Source organism: Conger conger, chromosome 5 (genome assembly GCF_963514075.1).
Source record: "Conger conger chromosome 5, fConCon1.1, whole genome shotgun sequence".
Classification (NCBI taxonomy): domain Eukaryota; kingdom Metazoa; phylum Chordata; class Actinopteri; order Anguilliformes; family Congridae; genus Conger; species Conger conger.
The window spans coordinates 45,239,797-45,253,802 of NC_083764.1; the positions used below are offsets into that span (position 1 = coordinate 45,239,797).

The 14,006-nt window shown below is 41.7% G+C and overlaps 2 protein-coding genes across 4 annotated transcripts; one reads left to right on the top strand and one right to left on the bottom strand.

Moving 5' to 3' along the window:
* Positions 1-1,382: 1,382 nt before the first annotated feature.
* dars2 (aspartyl-tRNA synthetase 2, mitochondrial) lies at positions 1,383-10,210 on the bottom strand. Of its 2 annotated transcripts, none has more exons than XM_061241176.1 (17): positions 9,888-10,210; positions 9,474-9,573; positions 9,039-9,105; positions 8,712-8,768; positions 8,322-8,417; positions 7,935-8,058; positions 7,808-7,854; positions 7,521-7,627; positions 7,173-7,242; positions 6,804-6,983; positions 6,411-6,518; positions 6,238-6,300; positions 5,376-5,528; positions 4,879-5,097; positions 4,165-4,275; positions 3,214-3,289; positions 1,383-1,685 (listed from the first exon to the last, which is right to left on the bottom strand). In XM_061241176.1, exons 1-17 carry the CDS (start codon positions 10,069-10,071, stop codon positions 1,498-1,500), a joined length of 1,950 nt encoding a protein of 649 aa, XP_061097160.1. In that variant the 5' UTR covers positions 10,072-10,210; the 3' UTR covers positions 1,383-1,497. The 2 variants fall into 2 exon arrangements, with proteins under 2 accessions (XP_061097160.1, XP_061097159.1); XM_061241175.1 differs by having other exon boundaries at positions 8,712-8,813.
* Positions 10,211-10,431: 221 nt separating this feature from the next.
* cenpl (centromere protein L) lies at positions 10,432-14,001 on the top strand. Of its 2 annotated transcripts, XM_061241180.1 has the most exons (6): positions 10,432-10,552; positions 10,942-11,122; positions 11,440-11,691; positions 12,058-12,483; positions 12,581-12,609; positions 13,369-14,001. In XM_061241180.1, exons 1-6 carry the CDS (start codon positions 10,461-10,463, stop codon positions 13,385-13,387), a joined length of 999 nt encoding a protein of 332 aa, XP_061097164.1. In that variant the 5' UTR covers positions 10,432-10,460; the 3' UTR covers positions 13,388-14,001. The 2 variants fall into 2 exon arrangements, with proteins under 2 accessions (XP_061097164.1, XP_061097163.1); XM_061241179.1 differs by having other exon boundaries at positions 12,058-12,609.
* The last annotated feature ends 5 nt before the right edge of the window (positions 14,002-14,006 follow it).

Genomic DNA, 14,006 nt, shown 5'->3' on the forward strand with positions numbered 1-14,006 from the left:
ATGCAGCCTTGTTCTCCAATATGCCTACAGACATCTGAAAATCACACATTTGTTTTAATGTACAATAGCTTGAAATCCAGTACTTTACAATAGGTCAGCACTGCCCCCTGGTGGATAGTGACAGAACAGACCTACACACCACACGGCTGCCTGTATAATTCTATTTAAATCATTAACATATGTGCTGGAGACAAAACAGCATATCTTTTGACTTATCTTGTACTTATATCTGTAAATATTGGTAATACCCTGACCACATCTACAGGCAATATAATGCAAAACTAACACCTTTATTGACAACAGTACGCACATATGTTGGCTATGAAAAAAGACAAATTTAATTAATCACACCCTAGAAGCATCTACTCTGTGTTGTGGTCCACTGTACTGTTTGTGGTTACCAAGAGGCCTTGTTGACTTCTCATTAGATAAGAATTTAATCTGGTCTTAATTCACTTTGGCTATTAAAAAGTATGTTTTACTGTTGAAACACAGCAACATTAATTAAATTTTTGTCTTGCTGGCTAGGTAGCGTAGTAAGCTCTCTTCCTGGATAAACTGCAGGCCAAAAAGCAATAATGGAAGGGATGTAAGGGATTTAGTTTAATGAGCCATTTCGCAGCATTAAACAGCTTTTTGCAATCTGCTCATGAGGATCATGATGATGGTCCACTGAGTATCAAAATATAATTTTGGGGAGAATTACCTTCAAATCCACATATTGCTTTCATTGGGCTGCTAGATATTTTGTCATCACTAAAGAGGCTCGCTTCTGGAGCTCCTATCCTTGTATTGGCATATGGTCTGCTTTCAGGTCAACAAAAACACACTGTATTGGTATGTATGGGATGCATAGGCACATATTCAGCTTAAAATCAACAACCATTTGTGAGAAGTCTTTGGCAAAGTCCTGTTGATTCAGGATTTTCACAAAAACATACTTCTGGACTAAGACATATTCCGGCCTTCCATTGTCAAAGTCTGGGGTGCTACTCAAGAGGTCATGACCCCAGAAGGATCAGGGGAATGCAACCATATCTCTAACTCTGGGAGCGTCAACTATGAAGGCCACCAGATTTGGTTAGCCCTGTTGCAAGAAGTCTGATTTGAGGTCAGAAGAAAAGGAGAGTTCAATAATCTCTTGTGTGCTGATCATACAATGACTGTACTTCCCTCTAGGGTCCTCATCGCACTTGTCCCTGGGTTCGATTTGCACTTCATTGTACATCGCTCTGGATAAGAGCGTCTGCTAAATGCCTGTAATGTAACGTAATGGAAGATTTGTACAATTTCCGAACTTTTTCCAAAATAGAAATTCCACAGTTGTTGGTCAGATTGAGGTCCACAAATTTCCATCAAGAAAAACTGATGACACACAAAACTAAAACCAATATGATAGGATTTAATTGAAATCATATTAAATAGCATCACATAATACAAAAGTATTTTCCAACTGGCATTCATTAGGACTACACAACATCCATAAGGTCTGGGCGGCTAGTTACCGCGGACTCCACGATCCTCTGCAGGTAAGTTCACGCTAATGTGGTAGGGCCTCAGCTCCGCCTCGGAGGCAAAGTCCGGGGCCCCACTCATAAGGTCGTGACCCCGGAAGGATTTGGGGAACGCGATCACGTCCCTAATGCTGGGAGCGCCGACCATAATGGCCACCAGACGGTCCAATCCTGAGAAAATTGCAACAAAACAACAGTCATTAGCAAATCAAAACATCAAGCATAGCTTTCCTAATTAAGGTTAGGCTACCCGGGTGGCATTCACAGGCAGTTGCTGGAAGAGAGCACATACAGTGCATCCGCACAATATTCACTTTTCCCACATTTTGTTATGTTACAGCCTTCATTTTTCTCCTCAAAAATCTACACAGAACACCCCATAATGACAACATGAAAGAAGTTTTTTTGAAATTTATGCAAATTTATTAAAAATAAAAAACTAAGAAATCACATGTACATAAGTATTCACAGCCTTTGCTCAATACTTTGTTGATGCACCTTTGGCAGCAATTACAGCCTCAAGTCTTTTTGAATATGATGCCACAAGCTTGGCACACCTATCATTGGGCAGTTTCGCCCATTCCTCTTTGCAGCACCTCTCAAGCGCCATCAGGTTGGATGGGGAGCGTCGGTGCACAGCCATTTTCAGATCTCTCCAGAGATGTTCAATCGGATTCAAGTCTGGGCTCTGGCTGGGCCACTCAAGGACATTCACAGAGTTGTCCTGAAGCCACTCCTTTGATATCTTGGCTGTGTGCTTTGGGTCGTTGTCCCATTAGATGAACCGTCACCCCAGTCTGAGGTCAAGACGCTCTGGAGCAGGTTTTCATCCAGGATGTACATTGCTGCATTCATCTTTCCCTCAATCCTGACTAGTCTCCCAGTTCCTTCCTAGGGATGGTATTGGCCAGGTGATGAGCGGTGCCTGGTTTCCTCCAAACATGACATCTGGCATTCACGCCAGTTCAATCTTTGTCCTATCAGACCAGAGAATTTGTGTGTGCCTTTCCAAATCATGTCCAATCAACTGAATTTACCACAGGTGGACTCCAATTAAGCTGTAGAAACATCTCAAGGTTGATCAGTGGAAACAGGATGCACCTGAGCTCAATTTTGAGCTTCATGGCAAAGGCTGTGAATACTTACATACATGTGATTTCTTTGTATTTTATTTTTAATAAATTTGCAAAAATCTCAAAAAAGCTTTTTTCACATTGTTATTATGGGGTATTGTGTGTAGAATTTGGAGGAATTTAATCAATTTTGGAATAAGGCTGTAACATAACAAAATGTGGAAAAAGTGAAGCGCTGTGAATACTTTCCGGATGCACTGTAGGCTCAGGTAACCTACCCTGTATAAATAGGTTCTATAAAGGTTAATTCATAAATTATAAACCAAGACAATGAGGGTATTAAAAGGTGAGCTGACTGACTTTGCTCCTGCAGTCAGACTGTAAAGTAAAGGGCAACCAGAAGCAGCAATTTGTTTTAAATGGGAGACGGTGTGTTTCACTAGTCTTAACTTCCTTTGCATAGCAGCGTTGCCGTCAATTTCATTTCAGTGAATGAATGATGTCAATTCATTAAGGCTCATAATGTTCAGTGAGGATTTTTCAGTTAACGGACTCGATTTCAGTTCATTTCATGCATTGAATTCGAATTTCGATGTTTGTCAGAGATACACCCAGAGACGCTCTACCTAATGCGATCCCTCCGTGCGGAGGGGCCCCGGAGTCGAGCGCCTCCATGAGGTGAGAGAGCAGGGAGGCATCCTCCTGCAAGTAGAAGACATTTAAACTGATTTAGCAGACGGCCTTATCTTGAGTAACTTACAGGACAGTGTATGGAGTAATGTTAAAAAAACAAAACAATTGTAAAAACAAGCATGAAACAATACTGTAAGAAACATTTTTTCAAACATAACTGAATACTGAAAAGTACTTATTTCAGCCAGAGTCAAAGACCTTTACCAATATATGCACCATGTACAAACAACTAAGTACTGACGCTGTGTTCCAGGTACCTCGGAAACTCATAATTATGACCTTTTGACCGAAAAAGATTCAGTGGAAAGGCTTGTACCCGGAATTGCAGGTCGGAAAGTCAGGTATCATTTCAGCTCCGAGTTGCTCCAAGTGGGAGTGAACTGACATCATTCAAACTGGCTGAAATGTCGGAATACACAATAACGGCAAACAACATTTAACTCCTAAATAAGTTTTTACATATATTTTAACCTTCCCAACAAACAGTAGTTGTGAAGCTTATGGTGTTCAGAAGTCAGGGACAGCTTCTTGCCTGCTGCCATATTACTAACGGCCATGTTACTAAGCTCTGAGTTCACAAGGAACTTAGCAGTGGCTGAAGATCAGCAAATTTTTGCGCTAAGAGATGTGAGTCTGGATTGATGGAACTATGCTGGAGCAAAAACAGGCAGGTTCTTGGTTTGAATTGGAGGATGGAGAGTCGCTGTGATATTGACTGCTGCAGGCAACCTGATTCTCCACTAGGGGGCAAGTCAAGTACAACCATCACTTGTGTCCCTGAGAGTTTAGGGTTTGATGATTGCGTTTCAATCAGGATGTAGGCAATTAGCTGAGGTGCGCAGTGGAGGTCAGTATATGCGGCCAGGTCATTAGCCTGCAGTTACCTTCAGGACATTTTCCAGGACATACTGCTGCATGGAGGCCCTGTGAATACGGATCGATCCCCCTCCGATCTCGCTTCCGTTCAAAACCAGGTCATAATGCTGGCTGCGGACCTGAAGAAATGGCAGGAGGCGGCAGAAGCTAATGAAAAAATCAGACACCTGCACCCGCCCTTAACCTTTCTGTGGGCATGTGTATCCATGGTAACCAGACAATGTCTGGGCTGTGTTAAACGAACATTACTGAGTGGGTGATTTCTTACAGAGAAAGCGCTCTACTCATATTGAGACATGGTTGATTGTAATTATCTCAGTAATAATTGGAGATAAAAAGTATTTTGCGTTAAAATTGTCAGTTATCCTTTGTCGAGTGCAACATATTCTTACATTTGCACTATTAAAACAAACAAACCTTGGAATCACGTGCAGTGAAAGTGTTCAGTTCCCTTGTTCTGATCAACTTAACCCTTTGTAGAGTCGTTTTTTGGGTGATTTTACGATCCCACTGCTTTCAATCACCAGTACTCACAGTTACATCAGCATTGGAATGTTCAGTCAAGAACAACAGAAATTGCATATTTATGACCTTACAATTTAAAATGTTAATTTACTGTCCCTATGGTTCCTCTGATACCTTTTAGTGAAAAAGCCTGTAAAAGTGATAATTGGTCCGTTGTAACACTGGTTTGCAGGTCTGGTAAGAGTGGCTGCTCTGACCTTGTCTGGCTGAGAGTACAGGAGGTGTGTATCGTCAGGGTGGGGTGCGGTGAAGGGGTGGTGGGCAGACTCCAGTTGCTCTGGGTCCTCCTCTCGGGGAAGGAACAGGGGGAAGTCCACCACCCACAGGAAGTGGAAGGCCGAAGGGTCTCGCACGGCTACTCCCTGGGCCTCCAGCAGCTCTGCGCACTGCAGCCTCACTTTCCCCAGGAGGGGGCGCTAGCGAGGGGGGAACCAAAGGTCATGTACAGTAGACCAGCAGGGATATGCTGTAAAACTAGCTTCAGCCATAGCTTTGCCCTTCCTCATGTTCCATTGCAGAATACAGGGTCATTCTAAAAACAAGACCTACTGGGAATTAAGATCAACATGCTACTTTTGCCGCAGCCACAATCTCCAGGCAACATTCGACAGATTACTGTGCATGGAGTATTTTCAGCACGATTGGGAGCTCCTATCGAGTTACAGAGGAGCAAAGGTGTGGTGAACTAGCTCACCACTCTCTCTGCTGCACCAGCAGCCAGAAGCAGCAGGTCACCAGCTTCAGCATGTGTCTTCTGAAGCAGCTGCTGCTTCACAGAGTCAGGCAAGTGTTTGCTTAGGGGAGATTTCCATGAGCCGTCAGCCTTCAGCACAACCAAGCTCAGTTCCTGTTTTAACAAAGAAAACACCAGTCACTCGCTGTTTAAACGGGGGGAAATCAGGCTTCTGCCCCACCAAGTGCCTTGTAAACACCACTTGGAGTAGGCTGTATGTGACTTTTCATTTCAAGAGAAAAGATAACATCAGAGTTGACTGTGTGGACGTTGGGTGACTGTAGAGGAGGACACGACAATAGTGGAAATAAGCTGGGGATAAAAATAAAAAAAATGTTTTTAGAAAAACAAATAAACAAAACATTATTACTGTTGGATTTAACAAAAGATAATGCTTTAATTGTTTTATAATGATGTATTCAAAGTCATTTTCTGTCCTGATCATGAGTTTCCACAGCCGTCTAAGGTGTATTTTTCAAATGTAACTTTTTAATCGCACTGCAGTTTGCAAGTCAGGCTGGTGCAGACATGAGTCAGGGGAAAATGCTTTCTGTGCAGCAGATGGATTTGTAGCAGTCTGATGAACTAACGGGCGTAGCTGGAGTGTGATCAAACACGGTCATCCCACCTGACCGGATATTCCCTTCCCTGGATGACTCACAGTTGGCACCGGCACGCTCAAAATTTCACATCAAACCATGCGCCTATCCCTGCAGGACCGTACCTCAAGAGGACAAGCTGCCCAGCAGTTCTTTTGAGGACCACTGTAACATTACGTTTTTAAAAGCTGCATGTCTATTTCTTAACATGACAGAATACTTGCCTGGTTGAAGTGAGTCTTGGCTGTTTGTCTAATGAATTCCAAATCCTTGTTCTGCAAATGTTTCTGACAATGAACAAAACAAATGTCAACTTCAAACACCAATTTCATACATTGTTCCAGTTCATAGGGATTGGCTGCTCTGATCGAGACCCCCAGATCTTTCATGTACTCACTGCTCCACCAGGCACACAGATAGCCTGGACACACCCCTCAGGGTGAGTGACAGCGTCCCTCAGGAACCCCACCTCTGTGCCGTACAGTGCTTCAGTGACATCCACAAGCTGCGTTCATAGAAAACATTAATAACACGTCACAACAGCCAATGCTTTCCATAAAGTACTACAGTATAAGCTTGGTGTTATTGGCCTGCCAAAGGTGTGTGCATTACTATATGAAGTTATCTACTTACAAGAGGGCTTAGTTCAGTTTTAAATGAAAACTTTTTTTGGTTTAATTTTTGAAGCTTTGAATGAAGTATGAGTAGGTACAATACCGGTAAACCAATATTTAGTCACTGGAAGAATGGATATTAGGGCTATAGCGATGTTATAATTACCACAGCGTACCTTCATTCCGAATCGGGTGTCAGGTTTATCCACACCGTACTCTCTCATTGCCTCAGCGTAAGTGAGGGAGGGGAAGGGCAGGGAGACAGGGCCCATCTTCTCAGGCCAGCAGTGCTGGATTAAACCCTCTACCAGAGTCTGGATCCCCATCTGATCCACAAAGGACATCTCAATATCCACCTGTAGAACGGATCCAGGTATATTGTGACTCATTCTCCTGGAAAACCATTGCAGCTCTGCAACTGACTGCAGAACTTTTTCTCAAGAAGCCAGAAGTTACCACATTACATTGATTACAGAATCACTGCAATACCTGACTAACCCACTTGTCGCATTACTTGAATTATAGTGAGTGAATGAGTAAATCACCTGTGTAAATTCAGGCTGTCTGTCTGGCTTGGAACCCTCATCTCTGTAGCAGCGAGCCACCTGGAAATACCTGAGACAGAATAAACAAGTGAGAATCAGACAGGTTTAAAAAGCTCAAGAGTGAAAGAGAAATTTTCAGCAATACCTCTGAATAAAACAAAGCAGATTCATTAATTTGCATTAACTCGCAAGTTGTTCACTGTATCTCAAACTCATATTCTCTTAAGCCCATGAGATTCTCTCTTTAACAAACAAAACAACAACAGCAACTATTATTATTATAATTAATTATTACTATTTTCATTTCATCATTCAAAATACATTTCAAATGACAGCTGCCATGTTTACCTGTCGAGGCCAGCCACCATTAGCAGCTGTTTAAACTGCTGTGGACTCTGCGGGAGAGAGTAAAATCGGCCAGGTTCCCTAGATGGCACCAAAAACTCCCTTGCACCCTAAAAATATAACTCCAGATCAGACACCACTCCTCAACACTCTTTAAAAAAAATAGGAAATAATGACTAAAACACACAAATAATAAAGGCAAAAACAGCAAGCAGTGTGTCATTGTACCCGCGGCACAAGTCACTGCAGCAGCTGTGGAGTGCACACTGCACAAATGTGGAAACACTTACTCCAGGGGTCCTTTTAAATAAAGTGGGGGTTTCAACGTCAATGAATCCTATAATACAAAACGAATATATCAGTTAGACATGTAAACAATGACATTTTCGAAGTATTTTTATTTAGCAACATACTTACCATGTATATTGCAAAGATACTCTCTCATTTTCATCACTAGCTGAGACCTGAGCCTAAGGTTGGACTGCATTTGAGGAGAACGAAGGTCCAGGTAGCGGTACTGCATACGCAGGGATTCAGACTTCTGCAGAATACAAATAAAGACCTGTGTGAAAGTACTGCTGAGTATAATGATTAAATATTCTATATAGAACAATAAACAAAGGAAGACGAAAGAGTTGACATTTTAATATTTGGTTGAAGGTGTTTAGTAAAAAGGTACTATTAGACCATAGTTGTATTTTTACATTTAAAAAATATATAGTGGCTGAATCCATTCAGTGCATTTCTACACACAGTAACAAATACAACATTCCTTCATGTGCAGTGAATATTCATAATACTTACTTTTACACAGTCTTTGATTTCAAATGGCAACTGTTTGCATTCATTTAAGACCTCAAGGCTCCGAACACTGACTTCAATTGCTCCAGTGGCCATCGCCTAAGTAGCAGTACCACACAAGAATACAGAACAGAAGAAGAAAGCCAATGAACCATAAGAAATGGGAAGAAAACAGTCATTCAGTCCACTGTCATTAAACAATCAGGCTGAAAGTTGCATCAGTATTCAGAAGTGAAAAGCATTCCCTTTTCTATTTTGAGACCAATATCAAAACATTTGGTAATTTATCTTATTTGTACATTCATATTTTATTATATGCACTTATACATTAAAGGTCTCCACCAAGGTTCCTATTCTAATTTTTCACCTGAAAATCAGACACTTGAGACTGACCTTGTTCTCCTGCCCTGGTGGTCGATGGATGACCTCTCCGGTTACCTTGACTACGGACTCAAGTGGCAAACCACAGAGGGAGCTCTTCAAATGAACTAAAGACTATAGAAGAATACATAAGAATAGGCCATTTGACCAAAAATAAAGATTTTTATTGCTGCCGTTATCTATGGATTAAAACCAGTCAAAAATGTAAAAAGAATTAACCGTAAATAAAAAGTTCAACATAATTTAACATAATTAAGAAATAATTAACAATTACATTAACAATGAACAATGTAAACACCATATTTGTACATTTTGGGGAAACAAGGTTATTTTCAGTACCTCATCTTGTGGGATAAGGAGTTGTACCAGACCACTGAAATCCCTCAGGATGACAAACAAGTCATGTCTATTTGAAAAAATAATAAAATGTGAAACTAATATTACTTTGTGGGACAAAAATTGAATGAAACAAGTACTGTGCTGGGATGGGATGGATGGGAACATGGCAATTATCACAACACAAGCAGATATGATTCATTCATGTGCACTCAGATGACTGTAGATGATGATGACACGTTGAGCTAAAGCACTGGCTGACAGCAGACAGAAGATTAACTTTGGCAACTTGTTTAGTTTACTCATTCATACGCAGAAGATATTTCATTTCAGTAACGACGAGTGTCTATAAATGCGAAAATAAAGCATGATGAATCCAGAAATAAATTAATAAGGGGAGCTACAGCACACGAAAGCTGTCTGTACGTCTTTCTTTACCTACGATACTGGACCCACCCACACAGGGTCACCTCCTCTCCAACATCTTTGGGGCGGAGTTCCGCACAGGCGTGAGTCCTGGGCGAGAAACTGCTGTGTCCTGCCAAAAGCAGACAACAATGCGGGTTTATCAAGATCGGCAGCGCATATAGCTCTGTATGGTCCTTTCTTATACATAGAATACAAAACACGGGTTATATACACTGACATCAGCAACTGGGTCACTCATCTGGCTTCGCATACGTGGAACGTTCAATAACTGACATTAGTCTTACTCCTCTTCTGAATTCATGTTACCCTAAACTCAAAATTAACGTTTAGTTGACGATACATGTCACAGAGTTTAATAAGGCCATGTCTCGTGTTTAATTTGTAAACACATTAATTAAAAAAAGTTCCTTGCTGGATAGATACCTGTACGTGTACTGTCGGATAATCTGTAGTGACTGCAAACCCAGGGAATGCTTCTGTGTTTCGTGAAAGACACCGGATTTCTAGTTAAACGAACATGTATTCCTCTCGAAGACAACCTTAGAGGCTGCGACCACCTGGTAGCGTTTAGAAACCTCTGAAGCAACACTCCGAATTTTAAGGACATTGTTCTGCGAAGATGCTATGAGGTTTACTTGACCAAATACTTCAGTATACACTAGCTAACTAAACACTGACATGTTTCTTCAAGAGCATGTGATGTATAGAGGTCCTTCCTGGACAAATTTAGCAAATCTACCTAGACTATATATATCACACCCAGACAGAATCGATTGGACGTCAAAACATATATTCTTTAGACATATATAATATATTATATGCTAAATGAACGTTGACTATATATGTAGCTATAGCTAACGTTAATTAGCTGTTCGAGTGGACACAGTTGTTGACATCACGAACGCTGCAACTGGTACTTTTAGCTATCAAAGTCGGATGTACGACGACTGAGGTCTTTCATTCCATACTTTGTTAGTTTGGCCTGGTTGTTTCCCGATGCCTGATGGGAACGCGCGTTGTTCAAATTCGTTTCCGGTTTTAGTTGCGCTGTTTTTTTTCTTTTCGTCAGTCATGGAGACGCGAGTCAGGTAACGCGAGTTACTTTTTAATGTGGATATTCCGAAATACTTTCGCAAGATAACGCATGAAACGGTAGCATAATATCACAGTGCGATCGGATAAAAAAAAAACATCTGCATAAATCTCTAGCTAATGTCTTTGTTAACCTAGCTGAGGTTGCTCACCACAAATGAGTTTGCTGCTTGCGGATGAAATGATACCAATCAAGTTGAACCTAGCTGGAGCAAGCAAACGAATGTAACCTAAGAAATTGCAGGTTATATCGTTAGCTCGATTAATATGTTACTGTATCCTTTAATATTAACGTTGGCTATAGCTAGCTGAATTTAAACATTCTTGCTTGATCTTGAAATGAGCCAGCTGTCATCTAACAGAACGATGTCCTTTTTTTTTTTAGCCTGACTAACGTTACGACGCCCAGAAATCAGACTGCGCCGCACAGAAGAAACAAGAGTTATGGATTTTCACGCCGAAGTCTTGGCGTTGAATTAACATCTAATTTAGGGTGCACATCGAGTCAGTTTACTGCTGTACGAATACCGACCAACCGAAGGATCCCCAGACCGCGCAACCTTACAGTAAGTACAGAGATTTACTTCCCTGAACTAGCAAACTAGATGTATAGCAGAATATACCAGCCCCTGGGTGTGCTGGTCGTTTTTGCACTGTAACTTTGTATTGAAACTGAATCGCACTCAAAGGTGCTAAATTGGATTTTGACAAGCTCAATAAAGGCTACTCAAATAACTTTCATAGCAGCTGTGCTACTATTTTGGATAATAGCCACAGGGAAATAACAAGTAGCCAGCCGTTGCCACTATTCATGTTTGTTATTGTCTTAGCTAATGCAGGCAGTAATTATTGTCTTCCTGGTTTGGTTTGGTTTTCTTTGCAGGAACAAGTTGACCCTGAACACATCGGTCTCATTGTGAAAAAAGAATGGACGCTTTCCTACGTTACACCCTTATATCAGTTCAGACATACTCAGCTTCAGTCTTACTCAAAACAATTAGCGGCGTTCATAGTGACTGAAAAACAACAGGGCGTTGCTGTGGAAGTTGGTCAAGAACTTGGTTTCAAAGTAGTTTTTACCGCGGTCCTTGGACTGGCAGAAACTGAAGATGATGCCGTGACCGTTTTAATACAGGTAGGAGTATTCTGCTTATGTGCCAACAGTACTTTGCCTTTACAGTTCAACAGCTCATCTACTGGGTGAAATGGAAATAGCTTCATTTATGAGGGAACATGTTTAAAAAGAAGTCTGAGATTAGCTTTGCATACACAGTGAATATTGATATCACTATACAACGTCAAATATAATGGCCTTAAGTAAAGCATGTGCAAGATGACCTGTTTGCCTTTGATAAGAATTTGTTTAAAACCATTTACAACAAATGTTGATATTTTTGTCAAATATTCTAATGCTACAAATATATATTAATCTAATGTTACAGTGCAATGTTGTGTTTTTTTTTTAAACTAAGTATTTTTCCTGCACATTATCCACTTTTAGATCCAGTCAAAGCCTGCTTTTGCTGCACAAGGGGAAGCCGCCAAGGTGGTGTGGAGTGGGTGGCTGAGCTGTGTCAGTGGTGATGTGGAGTACTTAAGGTCCCTGCCCCCTGACTTCACCTGCCTGCCTCTGTTTGGTGCCAGTGGGGCCGAGTCTCTCACTGCCTTGGTCAAGTCCTGGTTTGAGAGGACATTTGACTGCTACTTTGGCCCTTTGGGCATCAACTCCACTAACCTTGAGTGGTTAGCTGCCCTATGGATTGGGTGCCACCCTGACATTAACATCCGCTACCTGAAGTTAGCATGGAGAGTCCCTGCTCAACCACCTCTGGATGTCTCTTACACCGTCCACCCACAGGACACCTGGGAACTGTGGAACAGCATTCGGCAAGAGAGCAACCTGAGGGACACAGTGGACATTGAGGAGGTCAGCCGTTTCTTCAGAGGGCTGGAATCCCATTTTTTCCGCCATTTCAGGATCTACCTGTCAGCTGGGACCTTAACTGAGGTGTCTACCTCTCTAGGGTCTGCTCATCTGGATGGAAAGATCAAGGTAAGATCATGCTTTATGGGCATACTATGCAGGATTTTCACCTTGAAAATATTATAAAACAAACATGCTCAGTCATTACTATGATACACTGGCAACCTGTGCCTATTCTCACTTCTGCCCAATAGCTTTATGTCTGCTTGTATTTGTTATTAAAAACTGCTTGGGCTGTTTCTGGGTGTGGACCTTTGTGTACCTTTGCTTTATCGACGGTGGTTCCTTATTTTGTAATGTGGGGTGGCAAAACAAGCATGTGGTGACCTCACCTCTGGACGCACAATCCAAGACAGCTAAGAGGTTCTCTGACCAGTACTGCTAAAGAAGTCCTAGTCAAGGTCCTTCTCAGTGTGCAAGCAACTACATTATAACGTCTGCTCTGCATACATCTGGCTAGGAGTATATTCTAGTGACGAGCGAGTAGCATTTTATCTAATGTAATTGCCTGCTGTGTGACATGGGGAGAGGAAACCGGGTACCTGAGGGCTGTACAGGTGAAAGTTAAAATCATCCAACATGGGTCCCATTCCATTCTCTGGGAGGACTTCCGAGTGTCCTCAAGGAAGTCTCCCAGGGGTCCTGGTGGCCTGTAAACAGCAATGAGACTTCCTGATGGGAAACGTATTGCAGGCTATTGAAGAGCCTCGTTAGAAGATTAAAATAAAATATTTCAGTAGTCTGTCAAATAAAGTGTTCTGGTGTGCTGAATACAAGTACAAAAGTGTGCCGAGTGGTGATGTTTTACGCGGTTTTCCCTTCTTTCAGATTACAAGCAGTGACATGATGACCTCTGTCCTCGCCCTGCTGACTGAATGTGCGCTCCTCAGAATGCCCATCTGACCATGGAAATCTTTCTCAGCGTTTGTAAATAGCCTTTTCATGTATAAAATGTATTTTTTATGTCAATATACTAATTACCGTTTGCAATAGGGGGGGTCATGCTTTTAACAGTGATGTACTATAATCGGCAACTGGGAGACGAGGCTACATGCTACAGTTGGTTATTAAAGTTAATGTTTGTTAGAAGTTTCATTTATTGTGTGTGACCATTTTTAACAACTTTTTTAAACATCCATTAATGAGAACTGTCATACTGCAACCTGTCCCTGGTGATCTCTGTTCCTGTTGCCCAACCCTGTTCCCGGAGACCTGCCTACCTGCTGTAGGTTTTCATTCCAACCTTAACATGCCTGAATCTAGCTAAACAAGATCTCTAGCTTTTGAATTAAGTGTGCTTTGCTAAGGTTAGTGAAAGCCTACAGGATTTCTAGGAACAGGGTTAGGCCAGCCCTGCTCTTGGTCATGGATGATGGAATTTGACACTTCCCAACAGCCCCAGCTTGGTTCCAGTATATCAAACTAATGAAAATAGTTGGTTGTATTAAATCCAAAATGGCAATGTT

Bases quoted from the DNA above. Each gene is read 5' to 3' on its own strand.
- dars2 (XM_061241175.1), bottom strand. From the start codon at position 10,071: ATGTCCTTAAAATTCGGAGTGTTGCTTCAGAGGTTTCTAAACGCTACC. The intron at 7,628-7,807 runs GTAAGTGTTTCC...TTATATTTTTAG, and splicing joins TATTTAAAAGGACCCCTGGA to GGTGCAAGGGAGTTTTTGGT. The intron at 4,276-4,878 runs GTCAGAGCAGCC...CCATTTCTTCAG, and splicing joins TGTACTCTCAGCCAGACAAG to GTCCGCAGCCAGCATTATGA.
- cenpl (XM_061241179.1), top strand. From the start codon at position 10,461: ATGCCTGATGGGAACGCGCGTTGTTCAAATTCGTTTCCGGTTTTAGTT. The intron at 10,553-10,941 runs GTAACGCGAGTT...TTTTTTTTTTAG, and splicing joins GTCATGGAGACGCGAGTCAG to CCTGACTAACGTTACGACGC. The intron at 12,610-13,368 runs GTAAGATCATGC...CCCTTCTTTCAG, and splicing joins ATCTGGATGGAAAGATCAAG to ATTACAAGCAGTGACATGAT.